Source organism: Urocitellus parryii, chromosome X (genome assembly GCF_045843805.1).
Source record: "Urocitellus parryii isolate mUroPar1 chromosome X, mUroPar1.hap1, whole genome shotgun sequence".
Lineage (NCBI taxonomy): Eukaryota > Metazoa > Chordata > Mammalia > Rodentia > Sciuridae > Urocitellus > Urocitellus parryii.
In genome coordinates this window covers 129567373-129594958 of record NC_135547.1, presented here as the reverse complement: position 1 = coordinate 129594958, position 27586 = coordinate 129567373, and the positions used below count along the sequence as shown (strand labels likewise).

Sequence of the window (27586 nt, the reverse complement as noted above, 5' to 3'; positions counted from 1 at the left end):
ATGACAGAGGGACAGCTGGGCAGCAGCACTGAGGGGGTCACTCCAAGGAGGTGCTACCGCAGCCCTCAGGCTCTGGAACATTCTGCACAGACTGAGCAGCAGGACCAGACCTGGAGGGAGCCTGCCCGGGTCATCAGGGCAGCAGCAGAGACAAGAGGAATCCAGAAGCTCAGGCCCCTGGCAAGTGTGTAGGGAGGAGTGAGGATTCAGACTCTGTCTGGACCAGGGGAGAGGCCAGTGGGTGTGGCATGAGGCCATGTCCCCTTCTCGAGCTCCCACAGTGGGCTCAGGTTGAGCAGAGAGCTGAGAGGAGGAGCGCAGGGTGGAGAGTGGACAATGGTGAATGAGAACAGCTGGGGCTTCCATGGCTTTAGCAAAATACCCCAAACAACTAGGAACCCTTGAGGCCTGGGCACATCAGCACAACTGAGTGCTGTTTAGGGACAAGCTGGGACCTACTGAATCATCTGTCTAACACCTGGCTCAGGGGCTGCGGCATAGTAGGCTCTCAGCAGATCTGCTGAGTAACTGGACCAAGCACTAGCCTCTGAAGGAAATTAGTACCATGGATGTAAGGGGCAGCAGGCACCACGACCCTAAGTGCTGGATCTGCCCTCTGTACCAGCACCCTCCCTGCAACCAGCTCCCTAAACCCCTAAATCACTAGGAGAGGGATTTCTAGCAAAAACAGAATTCACAGCTCAGGGTGGACTGGGGGGCCAGCTGCCCAGCGTGTGGGGGTCAGGGCACCCCAGGAGGCTGTCTCCTGCGCAGTCAGCACACTGCAATGGCTTCTCTTGGTAAAGCTGTGGGACGAACGGGAGGCAGTCAGTGTCCGGGTCCAGCAGTGCTCACGGGTCCCACTGTCCCATGGTCTACAGAAGCAAGAATTGCTGCTTCCCCCCTGTCCAAGCTCTGGGGTGGGCACGTCACAGGTTTAAGTGGGTGTTATTTGAAGTTGTCCCCCTCAGACTCAGAGTCTGAGCCATGACCTAATGGAGCACAGCTCCACGACCATGGTTTACATCATGAGTGGGAAATCGTGACGTGTTTGGCAAAAATAATGGTGAAGGTGTTGTCACAGAAATTGTCTCATGTCTGTGTTCTCTTTAGCTTGATTTCATGGGAGGGTTTTTGCATATTTCATCTGACAAGGCAGCAATCTGGATGCTGGGTGGAGAGGGTGAGGGGCTCCCTAGGGCTGAGGACCCAGGATGCTCCTCTGAGCACATCCCTGCATCCTCCAGGGGAAGTTTGATGGCAGGGTGCCTTTTGTCTGGGGTGTCTCTGGGTCACTTCCTCTCCACTGTCAGGAGAGGGTCCCGGGGTCAGGACTGCTGGGGCTCCCAGGAGCCTGGGTTTCCTGTTGGGAGTCAGAAGCTTGAGCAGTAACCTCCACACAGGGGCCAGGGGCTTAGGATCCTGTCCCCATTGCTCAAGTGAGGAGAAGGACACGTTTCCCGCCACAGGGGTGGCTGAGGTCATGGCACAGCGCCAGGGTCCCCGAGTTCCTCTCCTGCAGGGATGCTGCTGCTGCAGTTCTGCTTTGGTTTTTATTTCTCTCCTTTGCAAGTGGCACCTTGCATGGTCTCTGTTTCTGGAAATGTTGATATATTTTCCCTTTTTACATGAGATTTCTGTGTATTTTATACTAGTAAATGATAAAGTATCATAATGAGAGTGTAGATTTATGCATTCATGACATTCTAAATTCTTGATAAAGATTGAATATGTAGGGTGGGGCTGTGGCTCCATGGTGGAGTGCTCGCCTAGCATGCAGGAGCCACTGGGTTCGATTCTCAGCTCCACACAACTATGAAATAAAGACCTTGTGTCCACCTAAAAAAGTAAAAAAATAAATATTTTTTTTAAAGACTGAATATTTAGTTGCATGTTTTGTCTTTTAGTTTATCAAATGCTTACAATTCTCTAAGCTTGTTTTATATACTGAACCAGATTTCTGTATGAGTTGCCCTTGTACTTCAACCCCGTGATGTTCAAGATCAGCTGCACATGGTGTTTCCTAAATCCTATCAGGTGGTTGTTTGTGGTGTTCTTTGTGCCTCTGAGGTTTTGACAGGAGCTCAGGAACTTGTGTAGCTGGAAGAAGCAAAGGATGGAGCTCGGCAGGTGTGTGTCCTCCTGTTCTGCAGTAACAATGAATCAGGGGTGGATAAGGGTGAAGATGGCAGCCACATTTCCTGGGTGCAGACCAGCTCTGCCCCTCCACGTGGGACATTCACTTTACACAAGTGTCTTTGTTTCCTTTCTGTAACTTGGGAATAATAATAATAATCCCAGGAGAGCCTGCACAGCACAGATAGAGGTTATGTGAGTCAGTAAACAAGTCCTCACGGTGCTGCTTTAAGCCTGGCTAGGAGCCCACACTGCAGCAGCCCTTGCGGCTTCTGCTGTTGACACCTCTCCTCAGGTGCCATAGAGATGGATGGGACCAATGGCAGCTCCCAGGGCCTCCTTATCCTCCTGGGATTCTCCAATTTCCTCAATGTGAAGAGGGTCCTCTTTGTGGTCCTCCTGATAGCCCACCTGCTGATCCGGCTGGGCCACACTCCATCCTCCTGGTGTCACAGCTGGACCCCACCTCCACACGCCCGTGTACTCCTTACCCCCTTCGTCCTTCATGGACCTCAGCTTCACCCCCAGCTCCATCCCCAGCTGCTGCACAACCTACGTGTCCACGACAAGACCATCAGCTCTGCAGGGGCACAGTCCAGCTCTTCCTGTTCCTGGGCCTGGTGGAGTGGAGGGACTGCTGCTGAGTGTCACGGCGTATGACAGGTCAGTGGCTATCTGGAAGCCCCTGGCCTACACCGTGATCATGACTTCCAGGCTGTGGTGCAGTCAACTCCTTGGTCGTGTGTCAGTGACCCTATGGTTACACTGCTGTGCGCACAAGAAAAAGGATCACTTCCTGTGTGAGATACCTATCCTGATGCGTGTGGCCTGTGTCAGCATGGTGGCTATTGAGGGCACTGTCCTTGTCTGGATGTGGGCATCATGCTGTTTCCCGTGGTCTTCCTCCTGGTCTCCTGTGGTCACATCCTCAGTGCTGTGCTCAGAATGCAGTCGTCCTCAGGAAGACTCAGTCTTCAACACCTGCGGCCCCCTCCTCCTGGGCTCCCTGTCCTACGGGAACATCATCTTCAAGTACATGCAGCCAGGAGCCGCTCCTCCCGGGACCAGGGCAAGGTCCTCATGCTCTTCTACAACCCGTCACCCCTTCCTGAACCCCTCATCTCCACCCTCAGAAACAGGGAGGTGAGAAGGCTGATGCTGGGGAACAGACACACAAGCACGTGGGGATTGAAGATTGAACACCACGGAGGAGGCTTGTAAAACAACGGTCATAACGCAGGACGGCCAGCAGGGGGCACTCTGCTCACGCGAAGTGTTGAAAACAGGCCCCCTGCATCAAGGACAGGATTTAGATGCAGGAACCTGGATGAAGCCTCTCCAGAGGAGCACAGCCCAGAGAGCAGAGAGTGACTGCAGAGACGTGAAAGGGAGGTCTCTGGACGTGTTGGCAAGGAAACTGTCCCCATTAAGGGCCTGTAGGCTGCTGGGGATTAAATTGGCAGTAAGAGAGATTCAGGGAGAGAAGCTACTCAGTCCCTTGCATGTGCAGGTGCGTCTCCCTCAAGTAGAGACCCAGAAAAGGGCCAGGTTGCTGAAGACTGCGGAGCCTCTGGAGTACAGAATGGAACCAGCGGGTGTCAGGATGGTGGAGAGGATGACAGGAGGGAAGGGAGATGGGTGGGGGAGGAGGGGGCCTTGCTGTGCAGACAGGTCTCGGAGTCAGTTTTGGGTGGGAGAGGCAGCCCGGCTGGTCAAAATAATAAGCTTGCTTTAATTTGATTTTAATTGGAGCCAGTGGTCTTTCCTTGCGTCCTGGTCTAACACCCTCCCCTGCGCCACGCTCACTGTTGTTTGTGTTCCTAGAAGCTGCCATTGTCCCTGGAGTGAGATGAAACAGGAATTTTAATCTCTAAGATTCTTTTTAAAATAAGCTGTGTTTCTCCAAAAAGAGAATAGTGAAGGAGGAAGGTGAGAGCTGAAGGGACTCAGGTCGACCAGCAGCCGGGCAGGGCTCGGAGCTGGTGGGCTGCGCCTGTGGCTGGAGGGTGCCAGGGCAGAGCAGGCTGAGCAGACAGACATCAGTCATGGCTGGGGCCCATCCTGATGGGTGGCTTTTCCTGTCTGAGGTGTAGATCCTCAGGCAGTAGCTGCTCTCTGGATGTCACACTCTCAGGTCTCATTGTAGTAAATGGGTCTGGGGGGATCTAATTGGAGGCCGCCTTCTCTCTGCTCTGGAGAGGACAGAACAGCTTATGCCCACCCACACGGGCCACCGCCCCTGGTACTGTTCACCCCCTGAGGACACCTGGCTGAATCCTGCTGTTGTCCTCAGTCATCTCTCTGTGATCCTTGTCCCTCCACAGGAGCAACTCTGTGGAACAGGTACTTCCTGACCCTGCTCTTCCAGCCAGAGGGCACCTGAGCCTGCCAAGGGGGAGGGGTCTGCAATGCTTTGGGGACAAGTGGTCCATCTTGACCTGAATTTGATCCTTGACCTCTGCAGAGACCCTTGGGAGACCCATGTCCTCATGCCTGACTCGGAGCCCTGGTTCCACGAGGTGGTGGGCAGAGACCAGCAGGCTCATAGTTCACACCCAGCCCATGGCTGGCTTGCCACATCTCCACATGCTCATCACTCAGAGCTAAGGGACCCTCAGTTCCAATGTGGCAGCTCCAGACACACTCAGGTCATTGCACTGGTCAGAGGGCTGCTGGTCACTGTATTAGTCTTCCTGGGCTGCTGTAACCAAACACCCAGCCTGGGGCCTACAAAACACAGACCCTGACTGTTCATTGATGACCTCAGGCCACCACCCAAGCTAACTCCACCTCTGCCTGATGGCCAAAGCCAGCTCCAGCCCAGTGGATCTTGGGATAAGGAAAGAGATGGCAGCTGGCCATCGCTAGGAGCCCTGTTTCTTTATCACCACCCATGCTGTGTGGAACAGAAAGCCAGAACCTTAGGCCAGCTGTGTCCCCAGTCACCAGCCCACTTTGACACCTCTGAGTTCTTCAGCATCCTCTGTGCTGGGTCACCTTCTTCAGACCCAGCCACACCCTTGACTCTGTTGACTTTGTAGCCCAAGTCCGTACAGAGGCTCCAAGTTCTTAACTTACTAAGTGTCAAGCTTTCAATTCTGCAGATATATCAACAAAATTATTACTTTAATTATTATTATGGGCTTGGGATGTGGCTCAAGTGGTAGCGCGCTCACCTGGCATGTGTTCAGCCCGGGTTCGATCCTCAGCACCACATACCAACAAAGATGTTGTGTCCGTCAATAACTAAAAAATAAATATTAAAAAAAAGAATCTAAATAAAATAATATTTTTTAACATTATTCTAAAACTGTGTCTTATAAAGCTATTTTAAGTAATTCCTAAATTTATTCTCATAAAACTGGTTGAGCTGCTTTCTCAAAGAGTTTCTTTGTTTCTCAGTCAAGGTGCACTAGTTCTCATATCTTTATAATCTTTCTCAATAGAAAGTAAGTTCTAAAAATCAATCCACTTTCCACCAATATTAACTATGCTCATCATATATCCCTATGTAACGTAAGAAAGAGTTTATAAAAAGAGAATATATTTTTATATGTTTTAACTTTCTTAAATGTAAAAATGAGACTACATGTGGTGAACTTTGTAAAATAAGCATAATGATTACATTTTCTAAGAGGCCGGAAATATGGGCTTGGGTTCTAGTTGATATGATCAATGTGGTGCCTAAAATTCTCATGACCTTTCAAAGGATGATTGTTGTCCATCATCAGGTTTGTCCTCAATGTACTGAGATAGAAGAACAGCCTTCTACTTTGTCCTTGATGTGCTGAGGGGTAGTAGAACAGCCTCCAAGGCATGAACTACCTGTTCTGTTCTAGCCATCTGAAATTTAATTTGTTTGGCATTTAACATACTCATGCCTCCTGTGAGAAACATAAGCATGAAAATGCAAAGTCCCAATTACATAAAAAAGGGTCTCATGGTTTCAGTTTCCCAACAATCAGCGGGGCTTTGCCAGCATTCATCCTCACTGTGACCCTGTCAAGACAGTGGGAGAGCAGCTTTGCCAACACTTTTTCTCATTGTGATCCTGTCAAGACAGTGAGTGGCGGATCGCCTTCACCATGCCTCCTCCAAACATCAGAGGGCAGGAGGTAATGAGAATTACTAAAATAATTTTCAAATTGTTTTCATTAGTAGATATCATATGTACGTGTGATATACATGATAAATTTAAAGAGTGTTTCAAAAATATGGAGACCGTGTCTTTCTTTCTAATTTGCCTGAGGAATATATATATATACATATATAATAAACCCAGTGGGACTTGACCCTGACCACTGAGCTACATCCCCACCCTTTTCATTTTATTTTAAGAGAGGGTCTCTCGGGGCTGGGGTTGTACCTCAGGGGTAGAATGCCTGCCTCACACACATGAGGCACTGGGTTCGATCCTTAGCATCACATAAAAAGAAAGAAATAAAGATTGTATTATCTACAACTTAAAAAAATAAAATAAAATAAAAAGAGAGGGTCCCACTGTTTGCAGATGCTGACCTGACCTAGGGCTCCTCCAGCCCCAGCCTCCCTGAGAAGCTGTGCTTTGTTTTTTGTGTTGAGGTTAAACCCAGGGCCTCGTCATGCTTGGAAACCACTCTATGGCTGAAGCCCAGCTCAGCGACAGGTGTCACCTCTGTACCAGAGGCTAAGCCAAGGCTTCCCACCTGGATTAGTCCACAGCACATCTGAAAAGCTCCACCTGAAAAGGGCTGGGGCTAAGAATCTGTCACTCTACCGAATTACAGCCAGTGATTGGATGACGTTGGCTGTCAGTCACGATGCAGAGGCGGGCCTGGAGGCTATCCATCCGGGACCCGGTGGGGGGGGGCTGTCCAATCAGTGCGCAGAGAGACAGGAAGGGCGGGCTTCCGCAATCTCGCGGGCTTTTTTTCTTCCGGGACTCTGCTCCTGATCCTTCAAGCCAAGAGTTCTCTGCTCCAGGGACTCAGGTGACTTTGCGCAGCCTGTGTCCACACCCCCATCTTGGGTGCATGGAGGTTCCTCAAGAGTACGCCGGGTCACCACAGAAGACAAAAATGGTGAGTTTGCGACCAAAGCTGAAGGTACATGTCACCACCTGCCTTGGGGCCCGGCGCGCGGGTGAGCTGGGGAACGCGGAGGTGTCACCGCTGGCGTGGCCCTGTCCCTTGCTCTCGTGGGGTGAGCTGGGTTTTGGGTTTTTGAGAGGAGCTGCTGAGCGTGGCAGTGTCCCCGCTGGAGGGTGGCCCTGGGCCCTGTCCCCCGGTTCCCTGGGTTTGGAAGGGCGGCTCAGGTCCCTGGTGTCCCCTTTGCTCCCTATGGTGGCCCGACCCACTCTTCCCAACGTGGAGGAAGCAGGGCCACAAATGCACCTTCCTCCTCCCAGGGGAGCTCCTCCGGAGGCTGCTGTAGGTCCCCCAAATTGCAGGCGCCTCCTGCCTTCTAAACCCACCTTCCCTCCACCTCACAGCTCGGCCAGACGTTGGTTCTTCCCACTCGGTCCAAATGGACACCGCCCGCTAATTGACACTTTTCATCTAGTGAAATATTGGACAGAATAGTTCTTTTCTTTTAATTGGGGATCCAAACTCAGGGCTCTTTCTCAGCCACATCCCCAGCCTCCACTTTTACTGAATTCTGAGACCTGCACCCACTTGGTGTGGACGCTGGGCTCCAACCTGTGATCCTTCTGTTCCGGCTGTTTACCGGTGACGAGTCCTTGCTTCCCCGAATGCTGAAGTAGAACACCAGAGAAGCACGCTGAGGCAAGTGTGGAGGGGAAAGTAGAAGGTTTATTAAAGGACAGCAGAAAAGACTTCTCCCCGCAGGAAGAAGGGGACCCAGGAGGTGGAATCCCTGTAAGGGGGAGGACTTCCCTCTTTTATAGCTAGAGTCTTCTTTCCGCTTTCCCACACTTTGTTTCTCATTATGTTGCAGTGATAGAATGCAGGTGGGAAGGTCCTAGAGGTGGGAGGTTGGTGGGCTGCAGGGGTAATCTGCACAGGAAAGGCCTGGGGTGGCTTTTGGATTATGATTAACAGTTCCTTAGAATGGATTCCTGCCTTGGGGACATTAATATTTCAATTGCGGCTCTGGTTTCCTGGACTCCATTCTCTATAATGGACTCAGTTTTATTTATCTTAGGCAATATTAGACCCAATTTGCCTAATTACCTATCTGTAAATCTGGCTTCACTTCTGCTTTAGCCTCCAAAGTTCCTGGGATTACAGGGCTGTCTGGAGGGGGTAAAACTGTGACTTATGCAGTCAAGGGGAGAAATAAAGAATGTCCACACACTTCTTTCCCTTTCAATGCTCTATTCACTCAAATTACTCAATACATTTTAACTGTATAGGTTCTTAATCAAGAAAACAACAATCCTTAGTGCTAGGCATTGCCATAGACATAATCAATTCACAGCAAACTGTGCCACAGCCTGGAAGCAGCAAACTAACCCAGGGGGTGAAGATCAACTTGTGAAGGTGGATACAGCAGGAGTGGGAGCCATTTATTGTAGGACAGTAGGGGTATATATACATAATTAAGAACAAGCTGTGTATTCAGTTAACATAAACTAGGTATAACAGTCAACCAATAAGGAATCATCATCTTAATGATTACACACAGCTTAACTTATTGACATAATCTAGACACAGCAGTCACTCATTAAGGAATCTATCATCTTAGTGGCTTGCTGGCCTTACTTCTCAACCACTACTTCCTCTGGCTAAAAGCCAGGTACCATCTTCACTTGTTTATCACCCTAACTGCAAACAATTGTAGGTTAATTAATTCACAGCAAACAATTCTAGATTCATTCTAAGCACTGGAAAACACTTAATAATGATAAGCTAATGACAGACATTCCCTCTGCATGCTAAGTTCAAATGTCTTATGTCTGAGGCTTTGAATCCAGCAGATGCACACTCACTCAGACCTCGGTGACCAGGTCTGGAACCAAGGCAGGCTTTTTCTGGTGTGGAGCAGAGGACCCTTTGAGGAGGGGGTCCTAGGGAGGAGGTGCAGCTCTCACCAAGGTCCAGATGAGGCAGTAGAATTTGAGAATGGTGAGGATCTTGCAGAGGCTCAGGAAAGATGCCAAGTGATGGGATGTCAGGTCCTCAGCAGGCTCTCCAGCTCTAGTGCATCCTTGTTTCTGATGGCTGAATTCCTGTTCATCAGCTCTATCATTTATACTAAATTTCGGGGCTTTTGATCAGGCTTTCAATCCTTATCAGCTACCACCCTATTTCTCAGTGACATCATTTACCCTGGGATCATCTCCACCCTGATCTTCTTGCCTTTCCCTCTTATCAGGCAAGGACAGCCTGGCAGAGGCTTCACTCTCTTTATCAGGGTGAGGGGAAGGAACTTGTTTGAGGTCTTCCTGGAGGGATCTGTGGCTGTGCCTGGTGAAACTGCAGGTCTTTTAATATGGAGTTGCTTAGGCTCAGGCCTAAGGCCATTCTAACAAGGCCTGTGCCACTGTCCCTGGCAAGAAGAACACTTTTGAAAGCATTTGTTTTCTATTTGTGAATATTATACTTCAGGGGAAAGAATAATCACTTAACAGTTCCCTGTGTTTGGTCAAAATAATTACTTTAAAAGGAAAAAGGCATTTGTACATAGAACCTAGGGATAATGAATCTTGGGTTATGTTCCAAGCCCCCCTGCCCCAATTTGACATAAATCATTTATTTACTTAAATTTTTTTTTAGTTATACATGGCATTATAATGCATTTTCACACCGTACACATAAATAGAGTGTAACTACTCCTTTTTCTGGTTGTACTTGATGTGGATTCACACCAGTCCTGTAGTCATATATGCACATAGGATAATAGTGTTTGATTCATTCTTCTGTTCTTCATCCCCAACTCTTTAAATTTGATTTTCAGATGGGGTCTGGCTATGTTGCCCAGCCTGGCCTGTAAGTCCTGACCCTCCTGCTTCAGTTTCTCAAGCTATTGACATTACAGGCATTTGCAATCCCAGCTATGGAAAATAGTTCATTTTGATTGAAATATTAATGACCATACTCAGGAACATGGATTCAAGTGACCCTAAATGATGTATGTGTCCCACCCTGAAAGACAAGGATTAAATCCAGGGGCACTTAATCACTGAGCCACAATCACTCCTTTTTAGATTGTATTTTGAGACATGATCTCAACAGTTTCCTTCTGGCCTCACTAAATTGCTGAGACTGACTTTGAATTTAGCAATCCTCCTACCTTATCCTCTAAAGCTACTGGGATTACAGTTGTGTGGCACTGTGCCTGGCCTACATAAACTTTTATGAAAGAAACTGTGTATCACTACATTAACCAATTGCATTGGTAGGATCATCAGATTGGTGGGCTACAGAAAGAAAGGAAGGAAAAAAAAAGAAATTTCTTCTGACTGTTGTTATTACATTCTTACTTTGGTAGATGGTGGGGACTAGATGTCTGGTAAGGGTAGTGATATATTCTGAGAAATTTAATAGTTTTGAGAATTGTGGTCTGATACAGAAATAAAGATAATTGGCTATTAAAGGGCTTAAGATAGCCCAAGACAATTTTTGCTCTCCACACAGGATCCTGCCTTTCTACCCTCATGTTGGTCTGGTGAGCCAAGTCAAGTACTCTGAAGGTTCTTTGATGTAGATGCAACTGTATAGAGAACTTGAGTTCACAGTTGTAAAAATCTTGTGCTTCTCCTTTTATCTTCCTTAGGTGTAGACACCATGTCAGACTTTTGGGGCAGAGGTTCCCTTTGGACGCCTCACAGGGTCCTATGTACTCAGCCACTGTCCTCTCCTGGAGGTGCCACAAGGTGCCCACAGCTGCCCTGGTCCCTGCAGGGTGAACAGAACTTCAGGCCCTGCGTCAGCTCCTCCTAGAGGACAGCCTGAGGTGTGGGGTGCAGCCTCTCAGGGAAGCTGCTGGGGGCTCTGGGCTGAGGAATCTCCTGGAACAGCCCTCATATAGACAGATACTTCCTTGGGACCTTGTTTTTCCCAAGCTGTTCCCATTACTTGGAGAGAGGTGGCCAGTCAGCCTGTGGATGCTGGTGCTGAGGGGCCAGGTCACCAGTGATTCCTGCACTTGTAGTTTCACAGTGTGATGGAGCGAAACCTCTCCAGAGCATAAGCAACACCCACCCCAGTGCAGAGCTGTGCAAACCTGAAAAGCCTCGTAGACTGGAGTCATGGTCTTGGTCCCTGGGAGGGTGATCCTAAAGGCTTTCAGGAAGCAAGACCAGGAGAGGTCATGTCCCAGATGTCAGGGACCTTCCCTGCCCCTTGAGCCTGACACATGTGTGCTCCCTCAGCACCAAAGCTTTCTGTGTATCACTTTGAAATGATCTGCTCACATTTTGAGGCCCAGGTCTATTTTTTCAGAGCCAAATGGGATGGACTATTATTAAATAGGCAAGAAAGAAGTGAATTTTAAAAAGTCTAGTTACATTTCCATTGTGAAAACAATTACAGCCAGGTACAGTGGTGCACACCTGTGATCCTTGCTGTTCCAGAAGCTGAGGCAGTAGGATTGCAAACTTGAGGACACCATTAGCAACTTAGCCAGGCCTTATGTCTGGGGATGTGACTTATCAGTAAAGTTCCTCTGGGTTTTATCTCTGATCCCAAACCAAAGAAAAAGAACAGAACAGAAAAACAAACAACAACAACAAAAAAATAAACACATCTAATTTATCTTTTGCTACCCCTGAGTATGCATAGAAAATTGTTGAGATTTGATCTTGTCTTTTCAATGATTTCCAATTGAAATCCATGTCCTAGATTCCAGAATGCCACTTAAGATATGGAGAAACTCTGTCTTCCATTACTGCTGCAGTAAGTGAATCCATCTCTACAAAAATTGTAGTGGATAAATTTATGAATTTGATTTTATGTAAATTAGTTACAGTCCTTGACAAGCTCATGAATTTGACATGAATGAGTTTGTTGTTACTGTTGTTGTCTGGATTTGGCAGGTTCATGTTAGTGTGTTGTTTTTGGTATCAGGAATAGAACCCAGAGATGCTTAGCCACTGAGCCACATTCCTGGCCCCTTTTAGATTCTTCCTTTTGAGTCAGGGTCCTGCTACATCACAGTGGGCCTCTGACCCCTGAACCACTGGGGTTACAGGTGTGCACCATCACACCCATCTTCATTGGAAGTTTTAAGGACAATATGGCAATACCTAAAATACCCAACTGTGATCACTTAAAAATCACTGAATACTTTATCAGTGAAATAATAAATGACACCTGTTTTCTGAAAAGGAGATATATATATATCTCAGTGAGGGTGCTGATCTTCTCACAAGCACTCCCACCACATCACCTGATTGCTGTTCCCTCCTAATTACCTCCTCCTAGGGCTACCCATTTGGGAGCTGGCCTTTTAGCTCATGAAACTTGGGAATAACATAAATGCTCTCTCTACTCTCTCTGTCCTGTACAATATTTTCACTGGTCTTAGATACAGTGTACTATTTTCATTTTAAATATAGTTTTTCTAAGTTCACCCCCCAAAAAAACAATAATCCATGCCCTGAATTTCACATAATTTACTGAAATGCTCTTTGTTGTTTCAAAGAATGTAGTTCATCGGCAAGTTCAGTCTCCTTTGGAAGAAAGTGTGTTGTCTTTTCATTGATTTTTGTTGCCTTTCATTGTGTATCTTTGTATTATAATCTTTTTTATCACTCATTACATATATTTTCAGTTTTTTTTTTTTTCTTGTGTGTGTGTGTGTGTACATGGACTGTTGAGGATTGAACCAAGGGCTATCAAGTTCTTACTATTGAGCTACTCTCCACCCAAAGAAAATTAGTATTGTAGACAGGGGTTTACTTATTTGCTGATGTATTGAGTGGTGGGATTGAAGCCAGGGACTTGCTCATGCTTATGTTGTCCTCAAAAAAATGAATTTCAATGTGTGAGCAGCATTTTGGAGGTGGGCAGGTTTTTTACTGGGGAATAAACCTAGAGACACTTGACCACTGAGCACTTCCTCAGCCCTTCCTATTTATTATGTACCTATTTATTTTTATTTTATATAGTTGTAGAGGGGCAGAATACCTTATTTTTGTTAATTTATCTGTGGTGCTAAGGATCATACCCAGTACCTCATACATGGTAGCAAGTGCTGTGCCATTCAGCTATATTCCCAGTCCCTACATTTATTGTTGATGAAGACCAAGCTTCACAAAATTTCTGGATGTCTTGCTAAATTGCTGAGAGAGCCTCCAACTTGCCAGTTCCATGCCTTGACCTCCCTAGTGGCTGAAATTACAGGTGCACACCACCACACCAGCAGTTGGAATACCTTTTAAAGATTTATCATCCAGGGGTTGGGATTGTGGCTCAGAGAAAAAGCACTCAACTAGCATGCGTGAGGCCTTGAGTTCGATCCTCAGCACCACATAAATATTAAATAAAGGAATTGTGCCCACCTAGAACTAAAGAATAAATATATATTAAAAAAAGATTTATCATGCAGTTTCTTTCCAGATGGAAATAGTAATGAAAATCAGTTTCCTTGCTTTTGTCCATAGATTTCAAGTTTGTAACTATGACTTTTCTTCTTTGCTTTATTTTTTGCACTATTATTTGGAAAGGTATTCATTCTGTAATATTGTTTCTTATGTTTATATTTGTTAAAGTTTATGGCATGGTAGTTCATTCACTTTCTTATTAAATCAATTTTGTTTTTCAGAGCCATTTTAGACTTATAGTTTGTTAGTCAATGTTTTCCAGAGGAACAACACCAACACGAAGTGTGATTAAAAAAGGGGACTTAGATTGGCCTACTTGACCTGAAGCTGGATGTCCACAGTGACCATTTGCAGCTGGAGAGCTTGAGAAGTAGTAGCTGCAGAGTCCAAGAGGCTGAAGCCTCAGAACAAGAGGGAGCAGTGGTGCTGCCCTAGTCCAGACCAAAGGTTCTGGAAATCATAGGCAGAGTCCACTTTGGGAGAGTGAAGAAGGCAGAGTCTGATATCCTCAGGCCATTGCAGCAGCCATTGGAGAAGAAAGGCCTTTCTCTACTGCTGCTTCCTTCTTCTTCCAACTTTTGTTCCACCTAAGACACCGTCCTATTGGATGGTGCTGCCTATACCTAAGGAGGTTCTCTAGTTTGGTTCTCTGTTCCACATGCCAATCATTTGTAGACACACCCTCATGGACACACCCAGAGGCCTCTTAATCACAGGTATCTCTTAATCCAATGCTGTTGACAATTCAAATGAGCCATTACATATAGTATCAAACACCCTTCTCTACACTGTTCTCAATATTTTGCATTGATGTTGGATGCTTGTTAGTTACTGAATCAGTATCCTACATTTGATTAAGAGAGTGGATGAAGCAACACTTTATCATCAGCTGAAATCCATCCTTTACCTTAGGGTTCCTCCTCTGTGTGATGTGATTTTGTGTATCACATACTCTACATAATAATGTCATACAGAAGAGTTTCAGTGCATCTACAATGTTGTCTCTTCTGGAATGTTCTTGACTTGGAATCTTACTGCACTTGGCCATTCAGACTGGCTTCTCTCACTTACCAGTCTGCCTTTAAGGGTGCTATATTTTTCCAGGCTGCGGAGCTCACTTTCTGGGTGATGTTCTTTGGTGTGGTTAAAATGTACCTTGTCCATTCAGCATTGAAAGGTGCATCTTCCTTGCTTTTTGCTTTGTTGAGTTCTGGACATGGCTGCTGTAGTCACTGCTGTGAAGTTTTCTGTGCATAATTTTCACCTCATATGCATAGACACCTGGGAGTGTGGTGAATTAATTGTAGAGTGCACCATGTTTATTTTGTAAGAGCGTGACTATCTTCCAGAGAGAGTGTTCTTCTCTCCATTCACATGAGCAAGGGAAGGGTGCTTGCTAATTCATGTTTTCACTGTCTTTTGGAGCTTTTGGTGTTTGGCATTTCACCACTCCAGTTGAGTATCTGGTGGCACCTCATTGTTCACTTTGAAGTTTCCTAATTATATGCAGGTGAACATCTTCACACACATGTGTTAACTGTGCCTATTTATTGAATGAGCATCTTTCCAAATCTTTTTCCCACTTCCAAGTTGGTTGATTATTTTTTTACTGAGTATTCTTCATGTATGTTGAATACCAACCCAGTGTCACTATGTGTTGTGACAACATTTTGTCCAGTTCTCCAGCATGTCTTCTCATTCTCTCAAGGGCATCTTTTGAAAAACGGAAACTTCGTTTTGATCAAGTTCTATTTACAAGATTTTCACTCAGAGATCATGTGTTTGATGTTGCATATGAAGCTGTCATGCCAGACCAGATTTCTCTGTAAGTACTTCTTTGTCATTTTAGTGAAGTTTGGAGTTTTGTATTAGGTACTACAATGTATAGGCAATTTTTTGGTGCTGACAAGTGAACCCTAGGCCTCCTATTTGCCAGGCAGGTGCTTTGCTAGAGCTGTAGCCCCAGCTGTGTGTGCTACTTTGAGACTGAGGCTACACTGAGAGCTCTGTTACATTTGTGAAGTGAGAATGTTTTCTTTCTCTACATGTTAATTCATGTCCAGTGCTTTGGCAACAATGTCCAAGAGAGTATATTTTCCATTGATTTTCTTTTGCTCCTTTGTCGAAGATCAGTGGAATAGTTTTATACTGTGCCAAATACCACTGTGTCTTGATGATTGTAGATTTTTAGTAGCTGTTAACCTCAGGTAGTATTCATCCTGTGAACTGAGTGTTCATTACTGTGTTGGTTGTTCTGGATCTTTTGTTACTGAAAACATAGCTTAAAATATTTTTGGGGGATTATATTGAATCCATAAATAAAATTGGTAAGAATTGATGGTAACTGAGGCTTCCCATCTGTGAACATAAAAGTATCTCCAAATATTTTCCATGTCTCTGATATTTTTATTAGAAGTTAGCAGTTTTTGTCATACAGATTTTTGTTAGATTTATATATGACTATTTCTCTTTTATTGGTTCTGTATAAGTGGTGTGTGTTTGTTTTTCTTTTCATTTTGGTGCTGGGTTTTGGACTCAGGGCTGCTCTACCATTGAGCTACATTCCCAAAACTTTTAATTTTTTGTTTAGAAACAGAGTCTTGCTAAATTGCCCAGGCTGGACTCAAACCTGGGATCATCCTGCCTCGGCCCCCTGATTGGCAAGAATACAGGCATGGGCATGGCCTCCATGCCCAGCTTCCTGCTGTCAATACTACAGTAATTGTCATGTTTATTAACATGACAACACTGATGTCACATCATTGTTTTTCATGATTCTTCAGTGGATTCCAGTAGCATAGAGGATCATGCTGTCTCTCTATGAAGACATTCTGTTTTCTTGAGCTTGAGTGTTTGTTCATTATTCTTGATTTTTTTAACTATTGATATAATCAATATTTATTATTTAGCTTTTTGTTGTGATGGATAATGTTAATTGGTTTTTAAATTCTAAATCAGCCTTGCATGTGTGTTGGGTTCCTGGGCCCTGCAGAGGCTGATGTGAGTGGATCTGGGCCACTGGGCTTGACGTCCCACAGTAGTATGCTGGTCCCTGGAAAATTTTAACTGAGTTTTAAATTTGGCATCAGTCTTACAGAGCTGTAATAATTTCCTCTTGGCTGTGTGTATAATTCTTTTTATTTATTTTTGTATTCAGTAAAGTATTGTTTGAGGAATTTTGCATTCATGATCATGAGAGTCTTTCGTAGTTTTCTGTTTAATACTTTTCTTTATCTATTTAATTTTAATAATATGGTAAAATATGCCATATAAAGAATTAGAAGGTGGGTTGGGGTTGTGGCTCACCTGGTCGAGAACTTGCCTCGCATGTGAAAGGTCCTGGGTTCAATCCTCAGCACCACATAAATAAAAAGGATAAAGCTATTGTGTTCAACTGCAAGTCAAAAAATAAATATAAAAGGAAAGAATTAGGAAGTTTTAACTCAACTTCTGTTGTCTGGAAATAACAGTAGAAAATTGGTGGCAGGTCTTAAGTGTCCCATGGAAGCCTGTTTGACATGTGTTGCCATTCTTTTTTCTTTTTTGATGGGGGTGGGTAGTAATTATACAGTTTTTAAATTTTTGAAAGGTGTTTTAGTCTTTCACAGTTAAATGTATAATAAATGATATTTGTCTGCAGAATAGATGGATGAAGTACCCACTTAGATTTTAGTTTGCCTGGACCATCATTGTGATCTGTCTCCAGGACACCTGCTGTCACTCATACTTTGTCCATGTAATGAAGGACAGCCCACTAAGGCTTTCTCTCAGGCTCCTATTAACGTCTGTTGATACTGTCCTGCTTCAAATGTCATGTGTCTTATGTCCTTGAGCATGGTTCTTTGTGAGTGGCAGGGTCGTGTTCTGGTAGGTGGTCCTGTGGGCTGTTCCACACTGTGCAGAAATCATAGGCTGCTTAGAGACCCACATGGAGTGGCCTGTTTCACAAGCAATCAGCGTGGGATAGTTCAGGATTCTGGGCTGCAAACCTGCTGCTTTAACACACCCTGGAAGTGCTTGTGCCTGAGGTTTCCTTGCACCAGCTGTGCTACAAGAATGAGGAATCTCTTTGATGACAGACCACCATTGTACATGTGGCCTATCTTGAACAAAGTGTCCTTGAGCAGAACGGTGGTGTGTGTCTCATGACTGTACATGATTTGAGTGAAACATCTGCTGTTCAGAAGGGTTTGAGAATCATTGGACATTCATGGTTGCCATAAGATTTGGGAAAGGATTTTCTGCGGTTAAGAAAACTATTTTTCAAACCGATATAATTTTGTAAGGCTGTTGTTTGGACAAGATAACATCTTGGGGTCATCGAGTTCTTTCTGAGACACATGCCATCTTTTGACACACCCCATTCTGCTTTGACATTAACCACCAGAAATTATTATATTGTTATGTTTATTAATCATTGTGCTTGATTACTAATTGAGTAAATTTGTTCTGGAGTAAAGCACCTACAAACTTCTAGTTGTCCTCAGTGTAATCACACAAGATGAGCCCCAGTGAACACATTGTGACAACCTGTGTGGAAGATTGTCTAACTGTTGTCTATAAGGGAAACTCTTTAGTGACTCCATACTCTGAGGGTGTGTGTTGGGGCTGATTCTAGGCACTTCTTTAAGGATGGAACAATTGACTTTCAGAAGGAAACAGAAGATCACTATATACCATGTTGTCTATATTAACTGTAGGCCCAGTGAGCCACTGTGGTTGGCAGGATCTCTCAAATGCTGAGTTTTGTGATCCCAGCAATTTCCTACTCAGTCAGCTTTCTTTTCTAAGGGTAAGTAATAAGAAGGGTGCTAATATTATCTCTCTACTGCACAGGATGTTGGTAAGAAGGTGATAGAGATGCAATCAACAAATAAGATAAGGGTGACCCGGGAGCCCCTCTTACTTCCTGTGAACTCAACAAAGGAAGGGTGTACAACACTCTACTATTTACCTTGTGTGGGGCCCAAATCTAGTGTTGGAGTGGCTGCGAAGAATTAAATGCACTGGAGATTTCAATGACCAAATCGTGGAATTAATCGAGTGGCCAGGGAATGATGTGAACATCATGCATGTTGAGTATAGATTTCTCATGCTGTCAAATCTCTCCTGGCCTCCACTACACATTTGTGGGATATTTTAGATCTCAGTGACCTTTGAGGATGTGGCTGTGAACTTCATGCAGGAGGAGTGGGATTTGCTGGATGCTTCCCAGAAGAACCTTTACAGAGATGTGATGCTGGAAGTCCTCAGAAACCTGTCATCTATAGGTAATAATTTGTGTATTTACTTAATTAGAGAATTTGTGTTTATTTTTTTTTATTTATGTAGAACATGAAAAGACAATCAGTTGGTGAATTAATGTAGCATAAAATGCACCATGGATTTGGAAATGCATTTATAGTTCCTAGAAATTTATAACGTTTTTGTTTGACCTTTTAGGAAACCAATGTGATGAGAAGAACATTGAAAATCAGATAAAAAATTCTGGGAGCAGTCTAAGGTAATTGTACTCACAAGAGGAATACTTGAGGAAATCTGGGGATGTCATATAATTTTTAAAACCAATGCAAGAAATTTGCACAACTTTAAAAGTATATATTCTTATAAGATTTTTTACCAGAAATATATACTTCACTGGGACTGGGGTTGTGGCTCCGTGGTAGAGAGCTTGCCTTGGATGCTTGAGACACTGGGTTTTCTTCTCAACACCACATTTAAATCAATAAAGTCTATTGTCCACTGAAATAAATTTATATATATTTATAAAATATATTAAGATATTAAGTCTATTCAAAGTTCTTGACATGCAAAAAGTATTATGAAATTGCATATGTGAGTATAACTATTTGTGAGAGAATTTTAATATTTTTTTTTTGTTGTTTTCGGCGGACCCAACATCTTTGTTTTGTATGTGGTGCTGAGGATCAATTGGGCCGCATGCATGCCAGGCGAGCACTCTACCGCTTGAGCCACATCCCCAGCCCAACTATTTGGATAATGACCATAGGCAAGTTGTGTTGCAAAGCATTATTTCCTCTCAATCTCTTTATTTTCTGGCAATTAGTACAAGTTTGAAAAACCTAGGCTTTACCTCATGTTGGAAGTAACGTTAACCTAAGACCTTAAATAAATACTACATCATGAATTAATCAAGTATTAATAATGTGCTGCTCATTAGATACCAACTCTTAAGGAAAGAAAAATTTTAATAGAGTAAATTCATGTGACTGCATTATGTGTGCCAAAGACTTCATATGCCCTTCATTCCTTCATAGGCAGATCACATCTCAGTATGGACCCGAATGCTACAAGCATGAAGAATGTGAGGAGAAGCCATGTGAATTGAAACTATACAGGAAATCTCTGGTTTCTCTCAAAAGTGTTCACACACAAATGTTAACACAAACTGGAGATGGACCGTATGAAAGTACAGTATGTGGGAAAGTCATCAGTTGTTCGAATGACATTCAAAGGCATGAAGATTCTCATACTGGGTGGCAACCTGATGAATGTCAACAATGTGATCAAGCCTCATCTTCTCCCACAGATGTTCAAAGTCACACAAGAACACATAGGGGAGGTAAAGCTTTTCAATGTGAGGTATGTGGGAAAGCCTTTCATTCCCCCACTTTATTTAGAAGACATGAAAGAACTCATTCTGGAGAGAAATCCCATGAAAGTAAAGAAGGTGGTAAAACCATGGATTCACCCAGAAGTCTTCACAGTCACGTGATCACGCACACTGGGAAAGTACTTTTTAAATGTAACGTATGTGGGAAAGACTTTGCTTACCGAAGTTTATTTAGAATACATCAGAGAAAACATACTGGAGAGAAGCCCTATAAATGTCAACAATGTGGAAAAGCCTACACTACTTCATCTTACCTTCAGATACATAAACAGATCCATGCTGGAGAGAAGCCCAATGAATGCCAACAATGTGGAAAAGTCTTCACTTCTTCTTCTTCCCTTCACACACATGAACGGACACATACTGGAGAGAAGCCTTTTGAATGCAATCAGTGTGGCAAAGCTTTTGCTCAATCGTCTACCCTTCACAAACATAAAAAAACTCATACGCAAAAGAAACCCTATGAATGTCAAGAATGTGGGAAAGCCTGCAGTACTTTGTCTTACCTTCAGATACATGAACAAATCCATGCTGGAGAGAAGCCCAATGAATGCCAACAATGTGGAAAAGTGTTCACTACTTCTTCTTACCTTCAGATACATGAACGAACGCATACTGGAGAGAAGCCCTATGAATGTAAGCAGTGTGGCAAAGCCTTCTCTCGGTCCACTCACCTTCACTCACATGAAAAAACTCATACTGGGGAGAAGCCCTATGAATGTCAACAATGTGGGAAAGCCTTCAGTACTTCTTCCTACCTTCAGATACATGTGCGGACTCATAGTGGGGAGAAGCCCTATGAATGTAAGCAGTGTGGCAAAGCTTTTGCTCAATCGTCTAACCTTCACTCACATAAAAAAACTCATATGAAAAAGAAACACTATGAATGTCAACAATGTGGGAAAGCCTGCGCTAGTTTCTCTTACCTTCAGAGACATGAACAAATCCATGCTGGAGAGAAGAGCAATGAATGCCAACAATGTGGAAAAGTCTTCACTACTTCTTCTTCCCTTCACAGACATGTACGAACGCATACTGGAGAGAGGCCCTATCAATGTCAACAATGTGGAAAAGCCTACAGTACTTTATCTTACCTTCAGATACATGAAAAAACTCATACTGGGGAGAAGCCCTATGCCTGTCAACAATGTGGGAAAGCCTTCAGTACTTCTTCCTACCTTCAGATACATGTGCGGACTCATAGTGGGGAGAAGCCCTATGAATGTAAGCAGTGTGGCAAAGCTTTTGCTCAATCATCTAACCTTCAGTCACATAAAAAAACTCATACGAAAAAGAAACCCTATGAATGTCAACAATGTGGGAAAGCCTTCAGTACTTCTTCCTACCTTCAGATACATAAACGGATGCATACTGGAGAGAAGCCCTATGAATGTAAGCAGTGTGGCAAAGCTTTTGCTGTATCATCTAGCCTTCACTCACATGAAAAAATTCATACAAAAAAGAAACCCTATGAATGTCAACAATGTGGAAAAGTCTTCACTACTTCTTCTAACCTTCACAAACATGAACGAACACATACTGGAGAGAAGCCTTATGAATATCAGCAATGTGCAGTACCCCTTGACACATCCAGTGAACCTCACATACATGGAAGAATTCATGAAGAAGAGAAGCCTAATGAATACCAACTATGTGAAAAAGTCTTTTTATTGCTTTTTCTTTCACAGACATGAAGGGACTCACATTCAAGAGAAACCCTATCAATGTAAGCAGTGTGCCAAAGTCTTCATCAGTCCTCTCATCTTTGCTCACATGAACGAACTCATACTGGAGAGAAGCCCTATGAATGTCAACAATGGGGAAAAGCCTTTGTTGTATCCCATCAATTTCACTTACATGAACAAACTCATTTTCAAAGAAATTGTACTGATGAAAACAATTGTCAAAGTCTTCTGTTGTTACTGTTCTTCTCATCAACATGTTGGAAGTTTACTGGAGAAAAATTCTTTAAATGTGAAATGTGGTGTATCAATATTTCTTGTCCCCTTCAAACAAAAAGAAGGGGCTCACTTTGCTGAATATTGTACTCGGGATTATATTTTTAATTTTGAGACAGAGACTTTCTGAGTGCCTTAGGGTTCTTCAAAAATGCTGATGCTGGCCTCAAACTTGTGATCCTTCAGCCTAAGCCTCCCAAGTCTCTGGGATTAAAGGCATACATCACCACATCTGGCTGAATAACTGTTTAAATGTGAAAAAATATGGCAAATCATTCCATTTTCCCTGTTGTCTTCAAAGCCATTTCCCTCACTGGAAAACACACACTCTGAATGGGGACAATTTGCTATACTCTATCAGCCTCATGTTCTAGACCTAATTTTTCTTCCCTTTTATGAAAATTCTCATGGAGTGAAGCCCTATGAATGTAAAAAAATGTGGGAAATCTTTTAATTTTTGCAGTTTCTTCTGAGTAATAGATTCTTTGGGAAAGATTCATGCCAAAATGAATAAATCCTATGCAAGTAAGAAATACAAAGTGTTCAGATGTTTTAGTTTTGTTCAGTTGTATTAAAAAAAAATACTGTAGAAAATCCTGTGGATAAGCAATGTTGGGCGGTACTTAATTTTGACAGTTTTATTCAAAGACATAAAAGGATTTACATCTGGGCTGGTGATGTGGCTCAAGCGGTAGCGTTCTTGCCTGGCATGCATGCGGCCCGGGTTTGATCCTCAGAACCACATACAAAGATGTTGTGTCCGCAGAAAACTTAAAAATAAATAAATAAATATTTTTTAAAAATTGTTAAAAGAAGGATTTACATCTGGGAAAACCCGTCTGCTACTTATCTATTTATTTAATTATTTTGGATAAAAAAAATTGCAGCAGAATGCATTACAATTCTTATTACACATATATACCACAATTATTCATCTCTGTTTGTATATAAAGAATTTTGACACCCAATTCATGTCTTTATACATGTACTTTGAATAATGATGTCCATTACATTCCACCATCCTTGCTAATCCTCTGTCCCCTCCTTTTCCCTCCCAATCCTCTGCCCTATCTAGAATTCATCTAATACTTCCATGCTCCCCCTATATACCCCCTATGAGTCATCCTCCTTATATCAGAGAAAACATTCAACATTTGTTTTGGGGGGATTGGCTAACTTCACTTAGCATTATCTTCTCCAATGCCATCTATTTACCTCCAGATGCCATGATTTTATTTTCTTTTTTATTGCTGATTTAAATTCCATTTTGTATATATGCCACTTTTTTTAATCCATTCATCCACTGAAGGGCATCTAGGTTGACTCCACAGTTTAGCTCTTGCAAATTGTGTTGCTATAAACATTGATGTGGCTGTGTCCCTGTAGTATGGTGTTTTTAAGTTCTCTGGGTATTGTCTGAGGAGAGGGATTGCTTGGTCAAATGGTGGTTTCATTCCAGGATTTCCAAGGAATTTCTACACTGCTTTCCAAATTGGCTGCACCCATTTGCAGTCCCACCAGCAAGGTAAGAGGGTACCTTTTCCCTGGCATCCTCACCAACACTTATTGTTGTTTGTCTTCATAATAGCTCTCATTCTGACTGGAGTGAGATGATAGGTTAGAGAAGTTTTGATTTGCATTTCTCTAATTGCTAGAGGGGATAAGCATTTTTTCTTATACATGTTGATTGATTGTATATTCTCTTCTGAGAAGTGTCTGTTCACGTCCTTGGCCCATTTGTTGATTGGGTTATTTGCTTTTGGTGCTTAGCTTTTTGAGTTCTTTATATACAATAGAGATTAGTGCTCTGTCTGATGTGTGAGGGGTAAAAACTTGTTCCCAGGGTGTAGGCTTTCTGTTCACCTCACAAATTGTTTCTTTTGCTGAGAAGAAACTTTTTAGGTTGATTCCATCCCAATTATTGATTGTTGGTTTTAATTCTTGGGCTATAGGAAGTTGGGGCCTAATCCCACATGATGAATATTACAGACTACTTTTTCTTCTATTAGATGTAGTCTCTGGTTTAATTCCTAGGTCCTTGGTCCATTTCGATTTGCACTTTGGGCATGGTGAGACCTAGGGATTTCATTTTATGTTGTTGCTTATGGATTTCCAGTTTTCCTTGCACAATTTGTTGAAGATGCTTTTTTCTCCAGTGCATGTTTTTGGCATCTTCGTCTAATATAAGATAATTGTAATTTTCTGGGTTAGTGTCTATGTCCTCTATTCTGTTCCATTGGTCTACCAGTCTGTTTTGGTGCCAACACCATGGTGTTTTTGTTACTATTTCTCTGTAGTATAGTTTAAGATCTGGTATAGAGATGCCACCTACTTCAGTCAAAGGATTGTTTTAGCTATTCTGCATGTCTTATTTTTTTTTTTTAAGAGAGAGTGAGAGAGAGAGAGAATTTTTAATATTTATTTTTTTTAGTTCTCGGCGGACACAACATCTTTGTTGGTATGTGGTGCTGAGGATCGAACCCGGGCCGCACGCATGCCAGGCGAGCGCGCTACTGCTTGAGCCACATCCCCAGCCCCTGCATGTCTTATTTTGACAGATGAATTTCATGATTGCTTTTTCTATTTGTATGAGGAATGCCTTGGGGATTTTGATGGGAGTTGCATTATATCTGTATAATGCTTTCGGTAGTATGGTCATTTTGATCATATTATTTCTGCCTATCCAAAAGCAAGTTAGATGTTTTCATCTTCTGATGTCTTCTTTGATTTCTTTCTTTATGGTTCTGTAGTTTTCATTGTATAGATCTTTTACTTATTTAATTGAATTGATTCTCAAGTTTTTTTTTTTTTTGAGGATATTGTGAATTGGGTAGTCTTTCTCATTTCCTTCTCAGAGGCTTTGTCACTGATATACAGAAATGCCTTTGATTTATGGGTGTTGATTTTATGTCCTGCTACTTTGCTTAATTCATTTACCAGTTCTAGAAGTTTTCTGGTGGAGTTTTTTGGTTCTTCTAGATATAGAATCATATCATCAGAAATAGTGCCAATTTAAGTTTTTCTTTTCCTATACATATCCCTTTGATTCCTTTCATTTGTCTAATTGCTCTGGCCAGCATTTCAAAAACTATGTTGAATAGAAGTGGAGAAAGAGGGCAGCCCTGTCTTGTTCCAATTTTTAGAGAAAATGCCTTCAGTTTTTCTCTGTTTAGAATGATGTTGTCCTGAGGCTTAGCATAGATACCCTTTACGATGTTGAGATATGTTACTGTGATCCCTAGTCGTTCTAGTGTCTTGAACATAAAGGGGTGCTGTATTTTGTCAAATGCTTTTTCTGCATCTATTGAGATGATCATATGAATCTTATCTTTGGGTCTATTGATGTGATAAATTACATTTATTGATTTGCATAAGTTGAACCAATCTTGCATCTCTAGGATGAATCCCACTTATATTGTACAATCTTGGTAAGCTGTGTTTTCTCTTTTATCACTTGATATTGGTCTGTTTCAATTGTGTATGTGTTCCTGATTCAATCTGGGCAGATCGTATGACTTAAGAAATTTGTTGATAACTTCAATGTCTTCTATTATCCTCTGTATTTCAGTCATATCTGTTGTAATATTATCATTTTCATCTTATATACAGGTAATTTGAGTTCTCTCTCTTTCTCTCTCTTTTTTAGCATGGCTAAGGGTCTGTCAATTTTATTTATTTTTTTAAAGAAACAACTTTTTTGTCCATATTGTCAACTGTTTCTTTTGTTTCCATTTTATTGATTTTAGCTCTAATTTTTATTATTTATTATTATTTTTTTTTGCCTTCTACTGCTTTTTCTGCTGGTTTGTTCCTCTTTTTTTAGGGCTTTGAGAGGTAGTGTGAGGTCATTTATTTGTTAACTTTTTTTTTCTTTGAAAGAATGAACTCCATGCAATGAATTTTCCTCTTAGTACTGCTTTCATACTGTCTCAGATTTCCATTGGTTTTTTTTCTATGTTCTTATTTAGCTCTAAGAAATTTTCAATCCCCTCCTTGATCCCTTCTGCAATGCTTTGTTTATTCAGTAGCCTATTGTTTAATCTCCAGGTGTTGGAGAAATTTTTACTTTTTCTTTTGTTTTTGATTTCCAATTCCATTTAATTATGATCTGATGAAATGTATGGCAGTGTCTCTACTGTTTTATATTTGCTAAGAGTTGCTTTGTGCCATAGTATATGGTCTGTTTTAGAGAAGGATCCATGTGCTACTGAGAAGAAGGTGTTTCTGTTTGATGCAAGTTGAAATATTCTATATGTGTCAGTTAAGTCTAAATTATTGATTATGTTATTGAGTTTTATAGTTTTTTCATTGAACTTTTGTTTGGAAGATCTGTGTAGTGGTGAGAGAGGTATAGTTAAATTCACCCAAGATTATTGTGTTGTGGTCAATTTGACTCTTGAACTTGAGAAGAGTTTGTTTGAACATAGCTGCACCATTGTTTGGGGCATATATATTTATGATTGTTACATCTTGTTGGTGTATGGTTCCCCTGAGCAGTATGTAATGTCCATCTTTATCTCTTTTCATTCCCTTTGGCTTGAGGTCTCCTTTATTTGGTATGAGTATGAAAAACCCTGCTTACTTGTGCAGTCCATGTGAGTGGTATGGTTTTTTTCTGCCTTTCACCTTCAGTCAGTGTCTGTCTTTTTGTATCAGGTGAGCCTCCTGGAGGCAGCATGTTGTTGGGCCTTTTTTTGTTTTTTTTAATCCAGTCTGCTAGCTGATGTCTTGTGATTGGCGAGTTTAATCCATTAGCTTTCAGGGTAATTATTGAGACATGGTTTGTATTTCCAGCCATATTTGTTTATTTTTGTTATTTAACTTGACTTGATTTTCTTCTTTGATTTGTTTTTCCTTTGGAGTACTACATTCCTCTTTTGATTTTCATTGTTATTTTTCTTTTCCTCTTCATGGAATATTTTTCCAAGGATGTTTTGTAGTGCTGGTTTTCTAGCTATAAATTCTTTTTTTTAACTTTTGTTTATCATGGAAGGATTTTATGTCATCTTGAAATCTATAGCTTACTTTTGCTGGATTCAATATTCTTGGTTGGCACCCATTTTCTTTCAGCTTGATAGATGTTGTTCCAGGATCTTCTAGCTTTTAGGGTCTGTGATGAAAAAATCTGCCATTATCCCAACTGATTTTCCCCTATGTATAATCTGATTTCTTTCTCTCATGGCTTGTAAAATTCTCTCCGTATCCTGTATGGTGAGCATTTTTATTATTATGTGCCTTGGTATGGATCTGTTTTGAGTTTGTACATTTGGCATCCTGTAGCCTCTTCAATTTGGATTTCCAATTCATTCTTTGTGTTTTGAAAGTTTTCTGATATTGTTTCATAGAATAGATCCTTGATTCCTTTGGTTT

The 27586-nt window shown here is 42.4% G+C and overlaps 1 protein-coding gene and 1 pseudogene across 3 annotated transcripts; both read left to right on the top strand.

Moving 5' to 3' along the window:
- On the top strand, positions 1-3357 carry LOC144250726 (olfactory receptor 2W3-like; annotated as a pseudogene).
- Positions 3358-7065: 3708 nt separating this feature from the next.
- LOC113178535 (uncharacterized) lies at positions 7066-22111 on the top strand. 3 transcript variants are annotated; one of them, XM_077793601.1, is made up of 5 exons: positions 7066-7196; positions 15333-15449; positions 18768-18894; positions 19067-19127; positions 19903-22111. In XM_077793601.1, exons 3-5 carry the CDS (start codon positions 18804-18806, stop codon positions 21950-21952), a joined length of 2202 nt encoding a protein of 733 aa, XP_077649727.1. In that variant the 5' UTR covers positions 7066-7196; positions 15333-15449; positions 18768-18803; the 3' UTR covers positions 21953-22111. The 3 variants fall into 3 exon arrangements, with proteins under 3 accessions (XP_077649727.1, XP_077649726.1, XP_077649725.1); XM_077793600.1 differs by lacking the exon at positions 15333-15449; XM_077793599.1 differs by lacking the exons at positions 7066-7196; positions 15333-15449 and adding an exon at positions 18197-18416.
- Positions 22112-27586: the final 5475 nt, after the last annotated feature.